Genomic DNA, 26,956 nt, shown 5'->3' on the forward strand with positions numbered 1-26,956 from the left:
AGATGAATCTGTGCCAAAAATACAATAGGGTTTGAATGGGCACAGACTTTGAAAGACACTCATCCCTTTAAAGCCTATTCATGTTGCTATTCTATCTATGCTCTATTATTTAGTTGAGTTGCATTATTTGCATTAAGTATTGTTTTTGTTTGTGACCCTTTCAGAACAGATCTGTGACTCACCAGTGGAAAAGTACAGCTCTAATGAATATTTCTACAACTATCTATCTGTGTGAGCCTATAACAAGTCATAACCTAATTTAAAGATGTAAACAAATGAGAATGAAAACAAACTTACACAAGAGCTTTTGGGCTCTGTATTCAACTTTGTGCATTTTAATCGTTGTGCATGTTCTGGCATACAATCTTTTGCAGGTATATTCATTTCCTTTGAATCACAAATCAATTGCTTGAAAAAAGTTGAAAATAAAAACCATGAGTGAAATGGTTCAAAACTCTTTTATTTATTTTATTTTTTATTTTTTTTAATCTTTTCCAGACAAACACATTGATTTCTGGACCACAGTAGAGGATGGAAACCTTTCACAAACATTTTTTATTATTATTATCATTATTATTTGAAAATACAAATATAAAATTATACTTTCCACATCTGAGATGTGAGAGACCCCCATCCACTTTAGTTTATTTTACAACAGGGCTTGAGCAAGCCATACAAGAAGACCTGAAAGATGCTTTCAGACGTCAGTCCGTTCAGTCAGTTCTCGCGGTAAAAAGTCCGTTAACGTTAAAAAATGGGCAAGTGTTAGGAATGGGCAAGGCAATCAGCGAGGCCTAAGCCTCAGGAGAAAATGGGAGACAGAGTTCCCAAAGGACGTGGCAAAAATAAACCCCTCCACCTAATGACACCGTATTGAGCTACACGTCCTCGTCAGGTTTACGCGACACATTCTGCAGCTAAACTACTGCACATCCGCTGCAGCTCTTACACGACACACAGCGAGAGTGAAACGAACAGTGTGGACTAGCGTCAGTTCGCCTACGATGATGATTCAACAATTTAACAAAGAGATATATACACTATACATATATATCTTGTATATGTATACAAGTATACTGTACATTAGACATTACAGTGTAGAACGTTTTGCTGCTTTATTAGTGGGATGATCGTTTTGGCCATTGCCTAGCACTTGCCGCAAAATTCAAGTTTAAATGGATACGGTAGTTCACTCCCAAAATCACTCGACACCTTCCAGGTCATTTTCTTTTTTCGTTTTCTTTTTTTTTTTTTTTTTTAAACCAACAATTTTCCAATGATTTAACTAGTCTAGCAAGATGTGTAACATTCATCCGCTGTAAACTGCTGTCCATGGAAAACAAAATGGTGGCAACAGAGCCATGCTACCTTAAAGTCCAAGCTACGAGATCAAATTACGGGAAAAAAATGATGCAAATGGACGAGACTGTTTAAAAAGATTGCCAGCCTTCATTTTAATCACAGAAGTCACACTCTTATTTGACAGCAGAAAAGGAAATGTGCTTCATCTGCTGTTAAACATTTGCCTTCAGCTGTTAAATCTATGAGCACCAAGACCTAAATGGATCAACTTTTTAAAGAGACGCCCAACTAAGAACAACTAACGTTACAAGATGTCTTCAGTAAGAAAATGCTGTGCACGATTCATCCCGACAGCACCTTTAAATTTAGCTCAAATGTACTGAATAACTTCAATTAAGACACCTTTCATTAAAAGTTGTGCTATACTGATCATAACTGGCGAGCGTTACAAAAATCTGTGGTACATTGGCTCATGTTTGATATCCCTGAGAAGAGATGCGATTCAGGAATACAGATTCAGTGTGGGTGAGTGTGACACTGGATTTACACTCAAGTCAAGCTAATTAGTGTGACACCAGAATATGTACTGAATGTAGATGTCGACTTAAAATGAAAAGCTGGCAATGTAATTAAAAAGCACAAAAACTTTTAAAAAAAAGTTTAAAAAAATATTTAAAAAAGTAGCGCCACTGGGATATTTTTTAAGAGTATAAATATCAAAACCCATTACAGGTTTTCTATAATGATTAGGCTATATCATAATCATCATCGTTACTTTGTTAGAAAAAAATATTTATGAATTTTTCATTCACATAACAAAAATCATCCTCCTCCTAATTATAGCTTGCATCCCTCTTAAAAAAAGAACGAAAGTGAAACGGTTTTGCATATCTAGCGTTAGCATTTAAGGTAGTATGGCACACCCCTTTTAAAACATTCAAGGGTGGGGATCCAATTAATGCCTTGATTACAATTCTGTCGTACAGCAATTTCTTTCTCCTAGATTTCATCAGTGAGAGCTTTGGTTAGTTGAAACCATGTGAGACCAGCAAAACAGTGGAACAAAAAAAAAAGAAAAAAGGAGAACAAAAAAGAAACCAAAAAGAAAAGAAAGAAAAATTACTATGAAAATAACACTCAGCATTTTTTGTCTTTTGTCTTTAAATGATTATAAAGAGAAAGTTCTATCCTTACTGGTCCTACAATTGCTAATGAATATCTCTACATCTTAACATTAAGTACATAACACCTACGACTACTCACTAAAGAGAGAGTGTGAGATATAGAGAAAGGGGGAAAACGACAAAAGGAGAGTGAGAGGAGGGGGGGAAATGTGAAAAATACCAACCAAGAAGTGTATAGACCACTACACTGGCATCAAGACAGCACTCTTTTACAAGGTAAAGTCATATTCCTGTTTTTTTTTTTTTTTTCATTTTTTTTTTTACACACTACTAAAATACAATGATCAACATAAGATTACTGAATGAGGTGACAGGGAATGAAGAGAAACAATTGATAAATACAGTACATAATATCTGTATTATTGTCATTGTTATATTTAGTATAATCATTAACATCCACAAAAATATTGATAAAAATCCATCCCTATTTAAATCGAAAACATGTTCGGGATAATTTTCTTCCTTTTTTTTTTTTTTTTTTTTCCTTTTTTGTACGTTTGTCTTTTTTGAAACAGCTCAAACAGTTAGCACAAAGTTCTCCTTGTCTTTTTAAAATCATATTACTTTATCGCGTCCAGCATTCTGCCTCACCTGTTAGTTTAGTGAAATGAACAAACAAAAACAAAAACAAAAACAACCCCCCCCCCCACAAAAAAATAAATAAAGCATTTTCAACAAGATCGAATAACAGCATACATCAGTCAATTCATATTTGTAAATATCATTCATATTTCTAAATGCCATTTGTGTCTCATCAAATCCAGTCCCCACATGTACAACAAATGTGTGTAGCAGCTACTGGTTTCAATCAGTTTCAGTGTTTCTGAGGAAATGAACTATTGCTACCAATAAACTCATCTGTCATCTCTGATATTCTAGAATAAAATCCCTGGAAAGAGATCATTTAAAAGTACAGTCTTCAAATCAACGCAAGCCAAGACTCGAGATTTGTAAGTGTTATCCTGCGCGGAAGGAAAGAAACAAACGGCTTCCGCGGCGGTCCTTCACATGACCCATGTTAGAGACTGTCAGTTGACATGTGCAAATAGAAAATGATAAACTCTCTCTCTCTCGCTCTCTCTCTCTCTCTCTCTCTCTCTCTCACAGTGCAATGATTTACTTAATTTCAAAACAACACTTTAATATCTTTTTCAATATCTGTCTCAGGCTAAAATAAATTATTAATTTGTAATCTCCTTTAAAGTAATTCTCACAGGACTGAGGTAATGGTACAAAAGACTTGTTTTTCCTAATCGTAGAGCGGTTTTGAAATATCGCCGAATCGTTCCACGCGCACGGACGCTCGACGGGAAAAAGAAGCCCACGCTAGAACGGCAAAACGAAACGTTAACATGAAATGTCTCGACATGGTTGGAAATCATAATTCATGTGTGCTTTGGATTTTTGTGGTGATTTCGGTATACCTTGTGAAGGAGTATATTCTCTTTGTAAGCTGTGCACATCTTAACGTACTATCATCTAATCCATATGCTGGTATGACACCTGCACAGTTGTAAAGCCGACGGTATTTACAAAGCGAGCTAACAGTGTTGGATTGAGTTTCGTCCGTACTGGGGTTAATCACGGCCTTTTGTGCTACAGATGGACCTCGGTTACTGCATTGAGCCTCGGAGATATTTTTGCACTGACATATTGCGGCTTGCGCACGATACAACCTCTATGACACCATCACAAAAATATGGTTCTCTCTCAGAAACAGTTTGATGCAGTGAACAGAATAATATTTACAGTTTCAGAATTCTTTTCTTTTTAAATCTCATTTCACAAAGTATTAAAAGGAAAGCTTTTTCTTTTTTTTTTTTCATCATCGACAACAAAAATGACATTTATAAAAAAGGACTGTGAAAATATTGTAGTCCTCTTATTGCCCAAAATAGGTAATCATGGTTAACAAGACATCACAATAAACATAGAACAGAGCTACTAAGATTTTTTTTTTTTTTGAGTGACCCACTCACTGCGGTTTAGGCTTGAATTAAAAATGTCTGAGTCATTTCAAACCGTTTTCTTGCTTGAATGAAACGAAACCTGAAAACGTGATAGACGAGGACTGTGAAATGAAACCGCTATTGGAATATTACTACCTCAAAAAACAACAACAGAAAAAAAAAAAAGAAAAGAAAAAAAAGACATTAGTTTATGCTTACATAGTCGCTCTCATCAGAGAACATTCAAGAACAATGAAGAACATCTAGAAACTCAAACAAACGTTGGTTGATTCAACGTGTACACAATAAAAGATGACTAAAAGGAAAAACAATAAAGGAAAAATAAAATCCTAATTCAAGGTCAGGGCTACGCTAGGATAAAATATTCAAAAGCCAGGTTTTCAGTATAGTACAGCAGATTGTTTAGTTGTTTTTTTCTTTTTTTCTTCTTTCTGAGATGATTCTGACGTGTCGGTTTGTTCTTCGTGTGGCGCCATCTCAGCTTTAGATTCCCGTTCAGCGCTGTAGTGCTTGAAGTTTAATGGCCTTTACCTGTACACAGAACCAATTAGAAACTCCGGCCAGTCTTCCCCGGGCCTCCTGATAAACTCTGCTGAAGCAAACAGAGAAGTGTCTCAGATTTCACACATACTTCAGCTAAAATGGTGTGGGTGTGTAAAATGTGCTGCATCTGAGCCTCGCTGGTGACAATCGTCTTATGTCTGTGAATTTAACTCGGTGAACGCCTGCACAAGTTTGGACACATTTAACTCATTATAAAGGCTTGTGCTAAAATGACAGATTTGTAGATAAATACACTACTGTTCTAAAAAACGTGGGGTCAATAAGATTACTTTTAATACTTTTATTCAGCAAGAACACATTCAATTAATCAAAAGTGACAGTAGAGACATTTATAATGTTACAACAGATTTCTATTTCAAATAAATGAAGAAAAAAAATGTAGCAAAAAAAGAAAAAAAAAGGTGTTTCTTGAGCACCAAATCATCATATTCAAATGTTTTTTGAAGGATCATGTGACACTGAAGACTGAAGCTTTGCCATCACAGGAATAAATGGCATTTTAAAATATATTAAAATAGAAAACAGTAATAATATTTTCACAATATTACTGTTTTTACTGTATTTTTTTAAGCATTGGTGAGACTTTTTAAAAACATCAAACATCGGAACAGTAGTGTAAACTGTGTCTGAATTTCTTTTAAAAACTTGGTTTTATTTTTTATTTAATAATAATGTTATTTATTTATTTGGTAATGGGCGAGTTGAGTCAGAGAGTAGCCGGGTTTCCATTACAGATCTGCGCAGAACTTTTTCTAAATTTCCATAAAATGACGGCGTTTCCATTAACTGATGTTATTGCAATTAATACTTCATTTTTTCCTCTCACGATAAGTCATTCCAAAAATCATAGCAACGGATATTAATAGGTTTGAAGGTTTAGTTCACCCAAAAATGAAAATAATAAAAATGACCACATTCAAAGTCCAGGAAACTAGTAAAGTCATCGTTAAAATTGTATGTAAAATTAATGTAATGAAGCGACGAGAATACTTTTTGTGTGCATTTCATCAAAAATATCTTAATTTATGCTCTGAAGATGAACGAAGGTCTTACGGGTGTGGAACGACATAAGGGTGAGTAATTAATTACAGAAATTTCTAACCCTTTAAGTATATTGCAGCCACTGCACTACCCATTATTTTTAATGGAAGGAGACATAGGCGTTAATGGCAAGGAAATATATCCGAGCATTAATGGCAAGGAAATATACTTGGGAGCGGCTAAGTGTTTCTGGGTGTTTCTACCTCCTATCTGCTTTGAGGTGTTGATAAATTGTGGCATTTCTTTGTTGTTTAGAATCCAGTATTCCCGTAATTATTTTCTATTATGAGTTAATAAAGAACTCTGTCTCGTCTTCTGTCCCAACATACCATGCCATCTTCAAAGAATGAGTTTTGTGAAATATCCCTTTTTGAATTGCCTGAAAAGCCACCTCACGTGAGCGTAAAAACTTTTTGCGATATATGGGAGTTTTTGCAAAATAGACGCATTTCCATTGGCCGTATTCACAATTTCAATTTGCGCAATTTGAAGGGTAATGGAAACCAAGCAGCCCACAAATGTAAAGCATAGAAGTGAAGTGCTTCCAAACAATACTTGAAATGCACCTTTTTATTTAGTATAATTCTAAAACATGGAAAAGAATAATCAAGAATTAGCAGATGTGTCCAAACTTTCAACCGGTAGTATATAAACACTAACATTTTGTACAGTTCACATGGACTTCAAATAGAATTTCACTTCAGTCAAACTTTTTTCCAATAAAATGTAGCTTTTTAAAAGCATATGTTGTCTTTGAAAGTGCAGTGTGTTTGATAAACTGAAGCATCTGATTGGACACAGTAAATCTAGTTTAAAAAATAAAGTGTGTATCGATTCAGTCCGGCTGGAAGTTTGCTGTCGACAGCTTTAAATTGAAGTAGAGATGTTATATCGTTCACTATCAGAATCACTCCACCGTCAGCATCTTTTCATTATAAGCTTCGGTCGTTTAGGCTCAGATACAGAACACATCAGCACTTTTACACAAACACATCTCATCTACATGGGGTTCAGACATCGACGCAACACATATGTTAGTGTTTCAAGCATGCAGAAACTCTTCGGATGTCCATCCAACCAGGAAATGACAAGTTAAGAACCTGCTTCTGCAAAATCTCTCCGCCGCCGTTGCTTTCTCTGACTGCTGATGTGTACTTCAATCAAACGTTTGGAGAATCCATACAGATGGAGCGATTCTACCTACTCATTAAATCAATCATCCGTTTTGCCTCGAGGACAAAATGAGAAGCTCTTTAGGAAGATTACGGGCAACAAACCGCAGTCCGCAGGCCTCTTATCCAGATGACGGGTCACAGGTAAATGCCACGGAGTCTGGCGTAATCGCAATTGATGCATCACCGTACAAGAAGAAAAAAAAAAAGTCTGAGTGCAAATATTAAGTAAGTATAGGGGAGGGGTTTTGACCAAATAAATGTGCATCCACTTATCCACACACAGCGCATTTAAATAAGCCAGTCATCTTCGATTTAGCCGTATCTGGCATCTCAGCATATACTCAAAATCACCTTTAAGTCCTTAAGACCTAGCTATACAAGCAAAGTGATTACGGAAACGGCACCTTATCCCAAAAACCTGATGAATTACATCAGATGGCACCTAAGTCAACAGATTCTCTGCAAAGAGGGCTCGCTTCCAGGTGCACACTAATCAAAGCCGCAACACCTGTGCATAATATCCAAATACAGCACTTCATAGAGGATACGAGTCGATGCGCGTTGGGAGCGCAGAAGAACTCTGGCAGTGAAAGAAAGCAACTGCGCAGTTTTGAGTACACCCGCTCGCAGACATCATGCATGAAAGAACAGTCGAATGACAGACAGGCAGGCAGGCGGAGGATAAAGGAGGAACTAGTGACAAAAAGTAATGGGGAAAATGTGTAGCCTCCACGCTTACGCCGTTTGCGAAGCGGGAGACACTTTTGAAGGCTTTTAAAGGGCTTCAGAATGAGGATTTAATAACATAGATGTTCAATGAGAGATAAGACTTCTGAAATCCAGATTGTTGCATATGAAGTTTAAATTCCCTTGTCTGGGACGTAAAAGCCCTGTAAAAGCCTTAAGGTGTTGTTGATGAAAAAATAAGAGCACTACACGGATTCAACGTAAACTCGTCTGAGATCAAAAGGAGAGGGGAATCAAAATGAATAGGCAGATGGAACAGGAAGATAGTATGGTGAAAAGATGCATAATTATGAAGGCACAAATAAAAAATAAAAATATATATATATTTCATAAGTGGTACGGGATATCTACCTCAAATGAGATGGCAACCAACCACCTGTTAGGTTTCAATGGTATCCATTTGTAAAAGCTGTCGCAATCAAAGGACCCTAAAAGTGTACAGTTAGTAATGGTGTCAGTATGCATTCTGAGTGAAGTGATCACTCGTAAGTCATTTCAATCATTGCATGTGTTGCTAGCATGAATGAATGTTATCTATCAACCTTAAAGATCAGTCCACATCATTTCCTCAGTCTGATCTAGGTGAACAGCAGGAGAGAGCAGGAATAACTGTAACACATAGTAAATGTAATGGTCATAATTTTATGCACAATACACTTACCGTGCCTATATTCGACAAAGGTGTTGTAACGCCTGAGTGGTGGGTGCATCAAACCGTATTTGAAAGAAAAAAATCACGTTGCTTGCAATGGGAATCAGTAATATTACAACGTTTCAGACTTTTAAAGGCTGCGTGACTGAAACGCTGCAATAAATATTGATTGTTTTCACAAGCTACAGTAGTGTGGAAGCAAGTTCAGCAAGAAAGCTGCTGTAAACTTAAAAGTGTAGTAAAAAGTTGTCATTTATGGTCATAATTATACTTAGAATAAATCAAATAATACATCCTTTTAAACAATATTCTCTCCTTTAAAAGTTAGGCCTAATTTTTTTAGCGATAAAAATCATAAAACTTACAGACTAACAATTACATAAACTATAATTATTCACAATTGATTTTTCATCTATTGTTACATTTATCACATCAAATTATGAAGCATTTAATGTCTAAATTAAGATATAAATTTAATAGAGGCTGATATTTGAGGTTAGTTTAGGCTAAAATATTCTGGAAAAAATGAGCAAAAACCACAAAATATTACATTTATTCCTGCTCTCCCCTTTAAAAATCTTTTAGTGCCAAACAATGAAGGAAAATGGAAAGAAATATGTACATTTCAAAGAACAAGAGAGAATGGAAATTAAGAACAAAACATTTGATTTTTTTTTTTAATCAAAGATCAAGTAATACAATCATTTACATTCATGCCAACAATAACAACATTAATGAATTCATCTGAAATCACAATTCATGCAGCAAACATAAGCAAGATACAGCTGTTAAGAAATCACATATAAGCCTCAATCTGAGCAACAAAACTGTGAACTTCACCAGTGTCAGGCTCCAGTCCAAACACCGGGGAACAAGAACATCGGCGAGATGTATACATTTATAGAAAGAAATCTTTTGTAAAAAAGCATTTCAGTTTGAGAGGATGCTACAGAGGCTACGAGAAACAGCAGTTCATGTCAGGCAGTGCAAAAAAAAGAAAAAAGAAAAAAAAGTCTTTCTGCCTCCAGAACACTGTCAATCACAAGCGAGATGTTCTGAGGGTTTGAGGCCAACCTAAATTTGACTCTATTTAGGTTAGAAAAACTCCATCTGAATGTCAAACGCAAGGTGACATTGTAATTCTGAAAATCCGTTTAGATTTAATGAGTGCCCGGTCTGTTTTGCAAACTGTACTTAAGGGCAGAAGAGAGAAAGAGAGAGAGAGAGAGAGAGAGAGAGAGAAAAAAAAGTTATTTGCTTTTCCTCCCAAACAAGAGATTGGAGGGGCACTGAAAGCAGAATGAATCAGAGGTGTGCGCAGATAGGCAATAAACAGTGTCCTCACATACAAAGGCTCTTATTCATTTTTTCAGCAGATCTGGACGGCGGTTCAAAAAACGGCTGGAGCCGGTAATTCCCTCGGCAGCCTGTGATTTAGCGCGGCCTCCCTCATCAACCCCCCTGAGAGTCGGCTCCTGCTCCTTTTCTCTTCCGCCCAAATCCCGCTCCATCTCTCTGCTCCGTTAAAGGTTAAAAACTAATGCACGGAAGGAATAATGAATGCCTATGGCTTCAAAGGGCAAGACAACATATTCTTATGACAGGGTTTCTCACAAGAGTTTATTATCGCCTTATTGATTTACATATGCACTTTGTGTGGGGGACCTTTCAAAGGCTGCCTCTGGTATGCCCATCATCTGCTGGAAAAATAAAAAAGCCATTGTGTGCGGGAAACAAAATACCGGGTTGAAAATGAGAGAAGAACTAATTGTGAGATTTCTGTCCTCCGGGCTGGCACATGAACAAAAGCACACTGACACATCACACTGCTGCTGACAGCCGGTACAAGTTCACAGTTTGTTATCCTGAAGTTGACAGAGATAGAAAGGAATGCTGGTGGGAATGCAGAAATGTTAGCAATGCTAAAACCAACGCTATCTAACTTTAGCTATTTGCCAGGGCACCTGCTTTGCACTAATGAGACCGTGATTTCACATTTTTCAGCTTTCAAAAGAGAGACGTTTTTATAGCCTTGTTCCTGATAATTAGTATCAGTAAAACATGCACATCTATCACACCTTTGGACCCACTGCAATCTATTACATCTGAGATGATTTATTTAGCACTTTTTTTCCCCACATAACTTCATGTATTTCCTTCTTTTGATTTCACATACTCGCATATAACACATTCTTTTAGTCCTATTAGTTGTGTTAGAAATATTTGTTCCTTCAGGACAAATTCAATTTTAAAACTTTATTAGCTAATTAATTTATTAACATTATGGAGGGAATTCATTAAAAAGTTGTAGCACTTTTGTATAAGGTATTTCAGTGCAAAAAAAAAAATCATCATTCTTTCAAATATGAAAATACCTCCTTTCTATGCAAATTACAGCAAGACTTTATTGAAAAAGAATTTTATTTTGCATGTATTTTAAAATGATGGAGAACATAATTGTAACCGGTTTCTACGTTAAAGAGCCTGAATCAAGTTAGGGTTAGTTCACCTAAAAATGAAATTTCTGTCATTTATTACTCACCCTCATGTCGTTCCACACCCGTAAGACCTTCGTTCATCTTCAGAACACAAATTAAGCTATTTTAGTTAAAATCTGATGGCTCAGTGAGGCCTGCATAGACAGCAATGATACTTTCTCTCTCAAGATCCATAAAGATCCATAATTAACACTTTAATTTGCCCAGAAAGCTAATAAAGACGTATTTAAAACAGTTCATGTGACTACAGTGGTTCAACAATGTTATAAAGTGACGAGAATACTTTTTGTGCGGCAAAAAAATAAAATAACGACTTTATTCAACAATATCTAGTGATGGGCGATTTCAAAACACTGCTTCATGAAGCTTTGAATCATTTGTTTCGAATCAGTGGTTCGGAGCACTATCAAACTGCCAAAGTCACATGATTTCAGTAAACAGGGCTTCCTTACATCATAAGTGTTTCGAAATTTCAATGGCTCACCACTGGGGGGCGTGACTTTGGCAGTTTGACATGCACTCTGAACCACTGATTCACAAAAAAAAAAAACATTCATAAAGCTTCATGAAGCAGTGTTTTGAAATCGCCCATCACTAGATATTGTTGAATAAAGTCGCTATTTTGTTTTTTAGCGCACAAAAAGTATTCTCGTTGCTTCATAACATTACGGTTGAACCACTGTAGTCACATGAACTGTTTTAAATATGTCTTTAGTAACTTTCTGGGCATCTGAAAGTCTAAATTATCTTGCTGTCAATTGAGGCCTCACTGAGCCATCAGATTTTATCAAAAATATCTTAATTTGTGTTCTGAAGATGAACGAAGGTCTTACGAGTGTGGAACGACATGAGGGTGAGTAATAAATGACAGAATTTTAATTTTTGAGTAAACTAACCCTTTAAGTATATCAAATTGTAGTAGTCCGCTGGCGAATTGTGCAAGACGGTGTATTTGAACTGTTACGCAATTAGGCAAACTGGAGGCTAAAACAAATCTCACAGCTAGTGCAAATCCGCTGTAATACTAATATAAATACGCTACTAGAGGTGTAACATTACCCACATGTCACGATTCGACACATATCACGATAATGAACTCCCGATACAATATTATTGCAATACTTCAAGACATATGGTAAACGATTACCAAAAAAATTTACTTTTGATTAAAGTGCTAAATTTGGTATTATATTGGGGGTGGAAATGAATAGGCTTGGACTTGGTGCTGGTAACCCAATGCACAGGTCAATGGTGACACCTGAAGAAAAATATTCATGATTCTGAAGCTGAAAATACAGAATTATTTTAGATGAGTATGCTTGCACTCTGTCACTGACTAGATATGTTTAAAATAATGTAGGCCACTTTCTACTGCTAACATTATCAGGATTATCAGGACCCACACATATTCCCCCATTGCATTATTATACATTATATTCAAATTATATGTGACCCTGGATCACAAAACCAGTCATAAGTCTCACGGGTATATTTGTAGCAATAGCCAACAATACATTGTATGGGTGCCAAAAATGATTAGGATATTAAGTAAAGATCATGTTCCATGAAGACATTTTGTAAATTTCCTTCCATAAATATGTCAAATTTATTTTTGAGAGTGGATGTGCATTGCTAAGGACTTAATTTGGACAACTTTAAAGGCAATTTTCTCAATATTTTAATGTTTTTGCACCCTCAGATTCCAGATTTTCAAATAGCTGTATCTCAGCCAAATATTGTCCTAACCTAACCATGCATAGCCATACATCAATGGAAAGCTTATTTATTCAGCATTTATTAAATCTCAATTTCAAAAAATTGATCCTTATGACTGGTTTTGTGGTCCAGGGTCACATATATAGTAGTTTAATGTAGTACTGACACTAAAACTCTGTAAACTTGATTTTTGTTTCTCACACAGTAATTTTCATTTAGTGAATAGTTAACCCAATACATTCTGTCACTATCCACGATGCATATTGTTGCATTTTTATATTGCGATATATTGTGGCACAATATATTGTTACACCCCTATACGCTACAAAATAAAAGTATATGCTACAATGCAGAAATTCGTTTTCAGTGAATTTCCTCTTGATATTTAAATGATATCCAACTAGTTTATATGTCAATGTACACTTCCTTCTTCTACTGGTCATTTTATCAACCTGCTAAACAAGTTGCTCACTCTCCAAATGAACTATGGCAAAGAAAATTCACTCTAAAAACTACGATAGCAGCTGCTGGAGTCTAAAAGCGTTACATCGGGCAGGGTGGTGAATGCATTAGAATGGGAGAACAGAGAAACATGTCGATGGTGGTGAACAGGGTACTTACAGCAATGCTGTGTCCGAAGCCGGAGCCGGGCTGGGGACTAGCAGCGCTAATGTAGTTGCCCACGCCGGAGTCCTGGCTGGTTGGGCCGTACAGGTCAGCCACTGGCCCGGGGCTGCTGGCTCCAGGGAAGGCTCCAGGCCGGGGCGGGTTGGTGCCTGCCGGAGAAGTGGCCGTGCCAACAGTGATGTGAGCAGGGTTGCTAGTCAGGACTGCTGGTGTGTAGTTTGACTAACAAGCTTAGCAAAAGCATGCACTATAAGCACAAAGTGTCATATTTTGAAAGGAAGTCTTGTGTGTGTGTATGTCTAAACAGCCTGGGGTGTTTTAGGAATAGTGGCCAAATGTGTTCTCGAAATGAAAAATAAAGAAACTGGTCATAAATTCTGCACATAGACATACACACACATTGCACAAAGCAAACTAGTCAGCTCTACTTCAAGCTAGCGACTACTGCAGCAATATATCTCATCATTCGTGCAGATGAAAGAGCGCTTGTGCGTGTCGGACGCATCTCGCCCGCATTCACATGGCATGCATGCTACTCAAGTAGGTTTTAGGCAAACATAGAGAGCTGGACTGCTGTGTGATGGAGATCTATCTGATTTTTCCCCCTCTGAGGGCATCTGTGATGTTTAAAAGTGTGAGTGAGAATGAATCGCTTCCTTGCAGGTTCCTTTCATTATCATAACCTCACCCCTCTCTGCGCTCCCATGCACTCCCTTTCCCCCAATCTCATATCAAGAGCTCTACGCCCATCCTGCTTCAAATTTGACTGCCGGTTCTCCAGTCCCTTTCTGAAAATTGCACGGGGGATTTTGCCACAACACCCCCTATCTAATCAACACCTGTCATTGAGAAAGTGGTCTCTCTCCTTCTCCTTCTCGTTTTTTTTTTTTTTTTTAAATATATACGACGGTGATTATCTGGCAGTTAGCGTCAGGGGGCTATCAGGCCTAGCAGCTGCCTGGAAACCAGGAAATTGCTGAGGGTGTCTTGGGTAAAATGCGTTGAAGACCGAATCATGGAGTTTCCTCTCCACTGCGAGTGCAGCTCCACTTTTGCTAAAACTACATTTGGGTCTGAAAGCAGAAACCGTTGAAGATGAAGCCTGAGAGCCGAAATTAAACACTCGCCAAGCGCAAACTGCTGGCTTTGGCGAGTGAATAAAATGTTGCTGGGTAAATTTATTAGGGAATGCAACATAAAACAGTTTAAGTTGAACTGTAAGAATGATCCCTTGCTGACCCTCGCTGATGTAAGTGACACATGCTGTGAAGTGCATGTCTTCTAACAACTTGTGGAGAATATACCATCAGAAGTTTATCAACTGTGCTTAAAGTTCTTTAACAGTGCTTACGTTTTCTCTAGAAGGATGGTTCAAAAACATAAAACAAAACTACAGGAAATGATGTGTCGTCATGTTTTATGACATATGCACTTTCACCAAGAAACTTAGAATGACAAAATAAAAAATATGAAAGGACAAACAGCTGTTTATTCAATAGTCAAAAGGATTTAAACTTTTTTTTTTTTTTTTTTTTAATTGCAAAATTTCATGGTTGGTAAGAAATATTTATGGCGGATAAGATTCTTCAACTGGCAGCAAAGTTATTATCATTAACTAAACTATTAAAAACATTTTCGTTCATTAAAATCAAGCTGAAATAAAATAAAGAAAATATTAGATTAACTAACTAACTAACTGAAATAAGTTTAAGTAGAAGCACTAAAATTACTATCTGGAAGTAAATTAAAAACTAAAACTGAACAAATTAAGGCTGAAATACATATATATATATAATGTTTTAAAGGAAGTATCTTCTGCTCACCAAGTTTGCATTTATTTGATTAAAAATACAAACAAAAACAGTAATATTGTGAAATATTATTCCAATTTAAATCAGCTGTTTTCTATGTCAATATACAGTAAAGTGTCATTTATTCCTGTGATGCAAAGCTGAATTTTCAGCATCGTTACTCCAGTCTTCAGTGTCTCATGATCCTTCAGAAATCACTCTAATATGATGATTTGATGCTCAAGAAACATTTATGATTATTTTCAATGTTGAAAATAGTTATTTACATTTTTATTTCATGATGCTATGATGAATAGAAAGTTCAAAAGAACAGCATTTGTCTGAAATCTAAATCTTTTGTAACATTAAACACTACCGTTCAAAAGTTTGGGGTCAGTAAGAATTTTATTTTTATTTTTGGGGGATAGAAATAAAATTAATCAATACTTTTATTCATCAAGGATGAGTTAAACTGATCAAAAGTTACAGTAAAGACAATTATAATGTTAGAAAATATTCTATTTTAAATAAATGCTGTTCTTTTGAACTTTCTATTCATCGTAGCATCATGAAATAAAAATGTAAATAACTGTTTTCAACATTGATAATAATAAAGAATGTTTCTTGAGCATCAAATCATCATATTAGAATGATTTCTGAAGGATCATGTGACACTGAAGACTGGAGTAACGATGCTAAAAATTCAGCTTTGATCACAGGAATAAATTACATTTTACTGTATATTGACATAGAAAACGGCTGTTTTAAATTGGATTTTTGGATTTATTTCACAATATTACTGTTTTTGTTTGTATTTTTAATCAAATAAATGCAGGCCTGGTGAGCAGAAGATACTTCCTTTAAAACATTAAAAAATCTTACTGACCCCAAACTTTTGAATGGTAGTGTATATATATATATGAATAATACTACTAAAATAACACTGAATGGCAGATGTGGTGATTCTGGCCGCAAAGTTTGTCTTCTAAAGTTGGAACTTCTAAAACTAAACACAAATTCACGGAGCAGAAATACTGGCAAATGTGAGAAAGGAGCAAGAAGAGGCTGGAGGGGGTTTTGGGGGGGGAATCACAATTAGACTATAATTATATCAGACCACTTGAGCCATGGCTGCTGTCATTTGCAGATGACCCCTCCATTTCATTACTGTTGAGAGGCGAATTAAGGAAAATAAAAACAAATGCATGAATTAAATTAAATGAATGCTCTCAGAAACTTTGAGGCCCCTTGCTGTGCCACGCTCATTTTTCTCCTACGCACGGCCCTCTATGACACTTCCATTAATAAGCGAATATTAAATCAAGTTCCTCCACAGGCAGAGGCCTTCAGATCAGCACCCATTGAGGAGGGAGTCTATTACTGCAGCAGCCTCCAAAAAACTCAGAAGGGTAAAAGATATCTGTATGAATGGAATATTAGCCCGGAGGGCTTGCATAGGAGAGCAAATATGTTAGATAGGGGGCAATATGCCGCCGTGGGTAAACTGAACGAGGCAGACTCACACAATCTGTCTGCTTTTCACACAAATGAGGACACAGACAACAGAAGAGGTGAGCAGCTCTACAGTCAGAGCTTTCACTTCTAAATGTCAGCGTATCAAAATAGCGTCAGCTACTTCTAGGGATGATGGGAAAGCGTGTATATCCACCACTAGATTTGAGTGGAAGGGAAGATGGCTACAACCAGCCCACTGTAATGTTAAATATGATGCAAAATTAGTAAGGGATAACAAATTGACCAAATAACTACTCCAGTCTCGATAAGAAATGGGTAAAAAGTGCACAAATAATTTTAGTAATCAGTATTTTGGTCTTGATTTCAAAGTGAAGAATTTCAAGTAAAAATATTGAAAGAATCTTTAAAAGAAAATACATTTACTTCAGAAGCAAAACTTATCTAAAGAAAACAGGAATGTTTTAATAATAATAAATTAGATTAAAGGTGCCCAAGAATGCTTTTTCACAAGATGTAATAAAAGTCTAAGGTGTCTCCTGAATGTGTCTGTAAAGTTTCAGCTCAAAATACCCCATAGATTTTTTTTAACTGCCTATTTTGGGTGGGGCATCATTAACTATGCACTGATTTTTTCAGCGCACCGCCCCTTTAATTCGCGTGCTCCCTGCCACACGAGCTCTCGATTATATTACAGCACATTTACAAAGTTTACACAGCTAATACAACCCTCAAATGGATTTTTACAAGATGTTCGTCATGCATGCTGTATGCATGCTTCGAATTATGTGAGTAAAGTATTTATTTTGATGTTTATATTTGATTCTCTATAAGTTTGAGGCTGTGCTCCGTGGCTAACGGCTAATGCTACACTGTTGGAGAGATTTATAAAGAATGAAGTTGTGTTTATGAATTATACAGACTGCAAGTGTTTAAAAATGAAAATAGCGACGGCTCTTGTCTCCGTGAATTCAGTAAGAAACGATGGTAACTTTAACCTCATTTAACAGTACATTAGCAACATGCTAACGAAACATTTAGAAAGACAATTTACAAATATCACTAAAAATATCATGTTATCATGGATCATGTCAGTTATTATTGCTCCTTCTGCCATTTTTCGCTATTGTCCTTGCTTGCTTACCTAGTCTGTTGATTCAGCTGTGCAGATCCAGACGTTACTGGCTGCCCTTGTCTAATGCCTTTCATAATGTTGGGAACATGGGCTGGCATATGCAAATATTGGGGCGTACACCCCGACTGTTACGTAACAGTCGGTGTTATGTTGAGATCTTCGTGTTTTCCGGAAGTATTTTAAACAAATGAGATTTACTTAAGAAAGAGAAAGCAATGGAGTTTGAAACTCAATGTATGTCTGTTCCATGTACTGAACTCTTGTTATTCAACTATGCCAAGGTAAATTCAAATTTTGAATCTAGGGCACCTTTAAATATAAGATAATTTTTAGAGTATATCCTGAATTAAGTACAACTGATTTATGCTAGACTTATAGATTTATGCTTGATGATGATACTAATAATAATATAAACAACTGGCCACAAATACACTTATAAACATTTTTATTTTATTTACAGGAAAACAAAACAAAAATACTGATTAAAGTGATTTTGGTGGTAATTATATCAGGAATTCAGTAAAGTATAGAAGCCTCTAAAAACAGCAGGGTGTCAGAAAAACAACACAGATCATAGGTTCTCCTGAATGTGAACTCCCATCTTGAAATTGTTCTCGGAATGATCTGGATCACAAATCCAGATCACAAAATCACAAAAACCCTTCTAATATAAGAGGGGAAAAGCAGCACACTGTAAGTGACAGCCCTGGTTAGCATCACGTCCTGAGCTGTGACTGGCTTCTGTATTCCCAATAGGTCTACGCTAATAAGACACGTCTTTTATACCTTCAGAAGCCATCAATGGAGGATGTGCTCATTAACAGAACAAGAAATTGTTTTTGTAGCTCAATACTGCTATGAAACTAATTCATACACATAATCAACTATTATGGATTTATTTAAAAAAAAAAAAACTGTTATGTGCAATTTGTCTGTCTAAAAGCTCGCAATCATTTAAAGAACAACTTTCATTTAAAGAAAGGGAAAGTGTTGTCATAAGTCACAAGACATCTTGGAAGTTAAGTATATTGCTCACAAGGTTGAAAGAAATGAACCGCCAATACCGTCAACATTCCTTGGCATTCCCTAACTGGGATCTGAACCATAAACAGTCTGGTTGCTGGCGTGGATGTCTAATCCACACATGCCTCAATGTCTGCAAGACAGTTTACTAGTCATTACCATGGCTCTTGACGGCACTTCTTTTTCTTTTCCATTTTTTTTTTTTCTTAAGATGCGTCTTGTTTATTGCTAAGAGCTCAAGACCGCCTTCCTTTGAACTACAGGCTACTGAATATAAAGTGGAGCACTACTGTTTTTAAGAGGACCGAACGTCAGTTCAGTGGTGCACTACTATGAAACATTACAAAATATGCCAAGTGTTTGGGAATAGCAAAACTCTTCCCTTTAAATATGCTGTCAAAACATCAACCATGCTATACAATCATTAGTTTATGTAATTCTATATACAGCGGCCAAAAAAAAAGTATTTGAACACTTAAGCCACATTTCAAATGTCAGAACTTATTTGCATGAAATAACAAAATAGCAAACCAAGTGTCCTCTGCTATCAAATTATGCTGCATATTTTGTCTCGTTATATCTGTAATTTCTATGGACATGTTCTGCTAATATTTGACAACCAGAATGGGACTCAAAACATTTTTGATGAAATATTTTGCTTAGAAAGTGTGCCTACGTTATCCTTCTATACAGTAAATAACACTTGGTTTGTTATTTTATATATATATTGCAATGACATTTGTTTTAAAAGTGTGACTTAAAGCAATAGTTCACCCAAAAATGAAAATTATCCCATGATTTACTCACCCTCAAGCCATCCTAGGTGTATATAACTATCTTCTTTCAGACGAACACAATCAGAGATATATTTAAAAATATCCTTAGTCCTCCAAGATTTATAATGGTTGTGAATGGGGGTCACGTTTTGAAGTCAAAAATAATGTATCCATCCATAAAAAAAAGAAATCCATACGACTCCAGTGGGTTAATAAAGGCCTTCTAAAGTGAAGCGATGCGTTTTTGTAAGAAAAATATCTATATTTAAAACTTTATAAATTCAAATAACTAGCTTCCGGTGGATGACCGTACGCAGAATGCACAAGTCGATTTGCGGTGGAAGAGTATCCTTTGACCTGACGCACAACGTAATGACGAAACGTGGAGGCGCAGAGGAGAGAGCAAAACAAAACACCGGTCACGGATTATAAGTCTAAAATGATAATTTTTAAAGAAATCTGATATAAGAGTAGAGGAGCTTAATAAGCTTACAATACTCTTACATCCTGCATCATACATCGCGTCAGAGGATTACTCATTTGGCGCAAGCCGATTTTTGCACTCTGCGTACGGTCGCAGTTTATTTTAGCTTATAAAGTTTTAAATATGGATATTTTCCTTACAAAAACGCATTGCTTCGCTTCAGAAGACTTCAATATGTGGCTCCCCCATTCACAACCATTACAAACCTTGGAGGACTAAAGATATTTTTAAATATATCTCTGATTGTGTTCGCCTGAAAGAAGATAGTCATATACACCTAGGATGGCTTGTGGGTGAGTAAATCATGGGATAATTTTCATTTTTGGGTGAACTATCACTTTAAAGGTATAGTTTACCCATAAATTAACATCAGTCTTCATTTACTCACCTTTACGCAGTTCCAAACCTGTATGACATTTTCTTTGGCAGAACACAAAAAGAAGATCCATACAATAAAAAGGGATCTAAAATGACACCAAAAAAGACATTTTTCAATATATCTTCTTTTGTGTTCTACAGAAGAAATAAAGTCACACTGGTTTGGAATGACATGATGGTGAATAAATGATGACAGAATGAACTATCCCTTTAAATACATTTTGGAGCCACTGTACTGTATATGTGAACAAACAGAATGAAATAAAGAACAAAAAGTATGCAAATAAAGGGATGCATTAACAATTTATCTCAATATGTGATACTGTGCCTAAGTGCGACAACTAAGCGATAAAATCAACTTCCAACAAATGGCTTGTCATTTTATACTCATGTACATGAAGTCGGATGTTTGGATATCATTTATCACATGCCAGCAGGCTGACAGTTGAGTGGTATGGAGCCAATGGGTGTGTAATACATATATACGTGCCTGAGTATGTACTGCACGAGATATGAACCGGCAGGCATGAACGCATCTCCTGGTTAATTGCGCAGACTGTGACCGCAGCCACATCCCGCTTTCCCGGATATATCTCCACAGTACATACGCGTTAGCGGCAGCGTATACGTGCTCACGTATATACACTCCCTCAAATCCACAGGCGAAATGACAATGCTGCGACAATTCAACATGCAGCGCACATGAAGCAAACTGCAAGGATGCACAAATCCCTCGCTTTCCCTTCTCATCTGTCCCCCCTCTCTCTTTCTCTCTGGTTTTAATGAATGGCAGGGTGATGAATAAACTGCATGAATCAAATCAATCATTGAATGAAGGAGAGGCGGGTACACACCTGGGCTCTTATACTGATCCGGGCTGGCCAGGTGCTGGAGAGGGGAGTTGCAGGCTGATGTGGCATGCTCGCTTTGCAGCAGCTGAGCCGCCTGGGGGGCCCAGGGAGCCATAGTCCGCAAAGGAGAAGGGGGGGCCCCCGTTGGTCGCTTGGCGAGGAATAGAAACCGTAATCGGGGAAGCCTGGGAGATACAGTACAGGGGAGGAGGAGGAAGGGAGGAGGATGAGGGGTGGGACTCCATCATTGGGGGAAATAGGACTTTGCATAGTAATGTTATGAGGCAATGTTTACTATCTGACTTGCATGGTTGTACAATGCAGGAAGATAGATGGTGAGTTTTTAAAGCCACATCTCGCTGTTTCCCCTGTGTGACTGTGTGTGTGAATGTGACGGCGAGTGTGTGAAGACTTACTGGACGCCACTGTGCAATACACCGCTATAAACATTTGGGTTTACTGCAGACGGAGGTACTGACACACTACAAATCAAATAAGCAAACGGAAGTCGTGGTTTTAAAAACTTTTGCTTTGGCGATTACATAAAACTGACTGACCTTAATAGATCTTCTGAGAGAGGAACGCTCTTTATTTGAAATGCTAATTTGCATTCGGCATCCACAAATACAACAAGTAGGAAAATAACTAGAATACCAGTGTCTGGTATTCTTGTTTTTTGGTTAACCAAACCACAAAGCATGTGTTGTGTAAGGTCATCCTCTTTAAAAACATCATATTTGTAAATGAGAATAATTTTTCTTTAATATGTGAAAGTATTGTTGTTAAAATAGGATATATTCATTATTTTAGATTATTGCGCTTGAGTGCATGTGGGTCTCAATTTATTGAACAAACTATTACGAGTGAAATAGACGCTTTTACTTATTACATACAGTGGCCTGACAATGTTTTTGGACAGTCATATCAATACATCAAATCAAACTGCATTTACTTTTAACAAAAAAATAACTAAAATATTTCCCAAAAGATATTTGTGAGGTTTTAATTATAAAGTTCAAAATAAAGAAAAAAAAAAAATATTTGGACACTTTCTAGTGAATAAAACAAAAACATCACCATTTGATGGCACTTTGTTTGAAATTCAGACATTTAAAATGATGACTTCAGTGTCAAAATTAGTTGTGTGTGTGTGTATATATATATATATATATATATATATATATATATATATATATATATATATATACACGCACTCAAATGTTGCTTGCGAGATATGACCAAAACCAACTATTATGTAACCAAACTCAAGTCTGTCACTATCTCTGTGTGAAAAGCAGACAAATATGAGAAGATGTGACCTTGTAGCTGAGAGGACCACCTGAAAATTCTCCATAGCTGATGTTGTGTAATTAAGCTGACCCCATCCTGCACTGCCTGCTGTTGTTACAGACTTGAGGGAAGGCGTTAAAAAGAGGGAACTCACAGAACTTCAGTGTACCTGTGTTAACTGTTTACAAATAGTCAATATAGCCCCTCTGCTAGGGTTTTATATCAGACAACCAATCAGCCCAGAGAACGCCTCATTAGAGCAGCCTTGGTGAGGTACTATATTCGATTCTTCTCCCTTTCCTCTGCCTTAATTAGTTTCCGAGGATCTCAGATATACACAGCAGAACAAACGAGGTCTATGCCAGCCTACATTTAAGAAGAGTTGAGGAAGTGATAAAGAAATATAAATAAAAGAAATGAGAAAGGAAAGTTGATTCTCTCACAGGCCGTTGCTCTGACCTTCTCCAATCACTCATTAATTATCCACCTCTAGTCTGCTGACTGCTCACCTCAGCCCAATCCTTGAGTCTGCTCTAATGTAAAAACAGCAATGGCTGCGTTTTTGGTCGCCAAACACATTTATTAAAAACCCAGTGATTTGTTGGTATTGCTTATACACTACATGGCCTAAAGTATGTGGACACCAGAGTTAATCTCGAACAAAAGGATTTTAAATTTCATCAAAATCAGCGGAGAATGTTCAAGTCACTCTGTAAATACGCTCCTTCTGTAATGACTCGCTAAACCACTTATTATAATGTAATTTTTTGGTCTTCACAACAAGGACCGTTTTCAAAAGTTGATTTTGTTAAATGATGATACATGTATATATATGAATATTTTGTTTAATTGTGCATTCAAATAAAATATTTCATATATAAAACTAATATATTACATGTTACATTTTTTTTAATTCACGCTGGTGTACAACTACAGCTAATTCGCAAGTTTTGTTATTCCAGCTACTCTTATTACTAACAGATGCATAAAGACAAATATAGAGTCATGCAATCTCATTACACAAGCATATAAAGTAGAATGAGGTGTACCAAAGCACCCAAAGCAAAGTTAATAAAGATTTGTTTTTAAGGATTCTGGCATGGAGGACCTTGACTGGCTTGCACAAACCCCAAACCTGAACCCCTGTTGAAGACATTTGAGAAGAAACAAATCCCTGCAACCCGAGGAGCGGAAGCTGTCAGGAAGGACTAACACCCCATTAATGCCAATGGTTTTGCAATTAAATTTTCAACAAGCACATACAGGTGTGGTGTTTGCGGTCGACACATTTTTGGCTATGTAATGTACCTTTCTCAGGCGTCTTTCCAAGAAAGAGCAAAGTGAAATATGTGTTAAAAATTCCTGTTTTTACATTCTGTTTCAGGGACTGCCAAAACAGACCGGTGAAATAATTCACAGGCACAAGTACTGAAAAAATGCTTACGATCAGTAAACAGAAACGAGCACGAAAATCCCCGTCCTGCCAGTACCTACACTCCCAGATGCGAATAAATCACAGATGCATCTCGACGTTCAAGCTCTCTCCCGCTAACTGCGCAAAAACGAAGGAAATGCCTGAGGTATGCTCAGAATCTTCAAGTGTTTCGGCTTCCCAGAGAGGAGGGGAAAGCCCACTCCAGTGCGCACATCTTTAATCATTTAAGGAAAGCAACCAAAAATGCACTTAGGCTGAATCCATTTTTGATGGGCCTCACTAATAGATGGGCGTCCTTGAGGTTCAAAGGGAACTCTGGACGCGCCTCTTAATTAGACAAGCTGCCATCCCGTCCTGTTTCCCCTCATCTTCCTAATTAGATCTTTAACAACAAACAAATGAAGACCTTTTACAGGCGCGTGCGGCATGGCCCGCCTCGTCCCCGCCAAGGGGGGGCGGTTTGTGGGTGCAGAGACGTCCTTTTTGTCTAACATTCCCCGGCCCCGGTATGCACAACAATGGCTGAGTCCTGCTGCAATCTGCATAAATATTACGCCTAATTTCCATGGAGCGGGAACGGCGGGACGCAAAATACGACATTACCGCACATACAACAAACACACCTGGTTTCTTTGTTTGCATTGACATCGAAAATTAGACCTGAAAAGCTGTTCGTTTTAATGCTGTGGCAGGAAAGGTCTTATCTAATAACGGCCTGCAGAAATTATGTTTATTATCCAGGTAGATCACGTCCAATGACAGTGCTATCTGAAGCAGAAACACGGAATAAAACACAGTTAAAAACCGCCCATTTACTGTCTATAGAGAAAGCCATCTGGCGGAATAGGGCTGCTTGATTACCTTCGCTGGCTAATTCTCTCTCTAAGCGCATGCAAATGATTCACTTTGACCAAGTGGAAGTGAAGGGGGGGTGGGGAAGTGGAGCTAAATTAAACACTGCCGTTTTTAAACATCAAAAGTTGCCACAATAATGGCTCCTCCGTGATGTTCCATGGCATTGTATGCTGCCAATCAGACAGAGAATAGCACTCGGAACGTTTTATGCTTCTGTGAATAACTCTGGGATGAACGAGGACGCAGGGTGTGAGTTTTGTGTGTTCTTCCATTAATAGGCACTGTGAACACTTCCTTTAACGGCAACCCCACAGTCAAACTGCACAAAAAGCTTAATATCTTCTGTTCTCCTTCCACAAAAACAAATACCGAACTGTGTTGTGTTCCACAGGCCTCTCCCCTTCGCTCAAAGAGAAATCTAATTACTCTATAATGGCAGGTTTGGGGGGAGTGTGTGCATCGTTGACAGGTGATAGATGCGTAAACTCACTTCCCCCGACTTGATGAATAGTGGTATAGAAATGTGAAGCGCTCGTTCACGGTGGGTGTACGACAGCACCTCGTCTATTCATCATTTTGCCTCTATGAGCCGCATGGAGGCCCACAAACACACTCTGAGGTCGTGTCTGAACAGCTGGGAGTAGGTCATCCAGATGTGCCTTTGTCTGGGCAACATCTGTACTGAGCCCAGACCCCCCAGCAAGGGGAGGGACAGGGGGCCGACATGGGAGCGAGCTCAGAATGGATGCACTCTGGAAGGTTGTCAACCGCACCATTACGAAGCCCATCTGGGTGCTTGAGAGCTGTTGCTGAGATGAAAGCACTGGTTGCTTTTTACTCCCCCCTACCGCTGTAGCTTTGTGTTGTTATACATAATATCTGTCAGAGCAGCATCAAGAAACAGATACATAAATACATGAATACATAAATAAGAGGCCCTTTTATCAGCTGTTTAATGAACAGAGAGTGGCAATTTGTCACTGCTACAGGCATCAACACAGTAGTGGATAGTCTTTTTCTAGTCGCATTAAAGTAAAGACTGCATCGAGTGACAGCCAGTGCAATATTAAGACATGAGCAAGATAATGGTTGGTCAATATGATGCTTGAGTTAAAAAAGAGAATTTAACAGTACAGTTGTTTTATTAATTATACAGTCTGCTTAACACTAACAATGAAGGAGTCATAAGTAAGAAATAAAAGCTTGACAGCAATAAAAGTTAAGGTGGCTCATTTCTGGTTAAACGCATATTTCTCAGTTCATATCAAACTGAGACTTTCTGTCCTGAATTATTCCTTATTTGTCAAAATGGACAGTAACTGAATTCTAGCCCTCAGGATGGTACTACTGTGCCGCAGGCAGTAATCTTTCCTTGTACACGAACATCTACTTTTTTTGGGGGCAAATCATGTATAGACCTGCTTGTATTGATCTGTAAGGCTGTAGGGAAAGTGAAGTGCTAAAGCTCTAGATAGGCATAAGATACACTGGGCCCCATTATACCCCCAGCGCAATGCGGCGCCAGGCACGACGCAAGTGTTTTTTGCTAGTTTCAGCCTGATGCTGTTTCACATCCAATGCCCATGTTGTTTAAATAGCAAATGCACTCGCACCCATTCTGTTCGCCCATGGGTGTGCTGGTCTGAAAACGAGGTGTGTTCAGGTGCATTGTTGGCATGTTGCTATTTTGTGGCAACTGAAAATGACTGTGCCATTGACCAACAAAAACCTGGTCTAAAGTCAATGGTGCAGTATTTTTGTGTTATTTAAAGGGTGCGTTAGTAATACGTGCCTATAGGCGGGTGCACAACGCGTGCACATTCTGCATGTTACACGCACGCAGCAGCACACAATCATGCCAAATATTGAAAATAAAAGGATTACAGTGCTTTAACCTTGCGCACAAGCAGATCCATTTCCTCTCTGGAGAAGCATTCAGTCTTTCTGCTTGCAAATTATGCCATGTAGATGTAGAATCCGTCATGGTGCA

At 37.5% G+C, this 26,956-nt stretch overlaps 1 protein-coding gene across 1 annotated transcript in view; it reads right to left on the minus strand.

Annotated features, from left to right (window-relative positions):
• Positions 1–312: 312 nt before the first annotated feature.
• Positions 313–26,956, minus strand: part of msi2b (musashi RNA-binding protein 2b) — a 306,172-nt gene continuing 279,528 nt past the window's right edge. The window contains 5 exon segments of the mRNA XM_048161917.1: positions 313–5,045; positions 13,471–13,625; positions 21,390–21,486; positions 21,488–21,514; positions 21,516–21,571. Coding sequence (XP_048017874.1) covers positions 5,004–5,045; positions 13,471–13,625; positions 21,390–21,486; positions 21,488–21,514; positions 21,516–21,571 — 377 coding nt within the window. The 3' untranslated portion in view covers positions 313–5,003.

This window comes from Megalobrama amblycephala, linkage group LG16 (assembly GCF_018812025.1).
Source record: "Megalobrama amblycephala isolate DHTTF-2021 linkage group LG16, ASM1881202v1, whole genome shotgun sequence".
Classification (NCBI taxonomy): Eukaryota; Metazoa; Chordata; class Actinopteri; order Cypriniformes; family Xenocyprididae; genus Megalobrama; species Megalobrama amblycephala.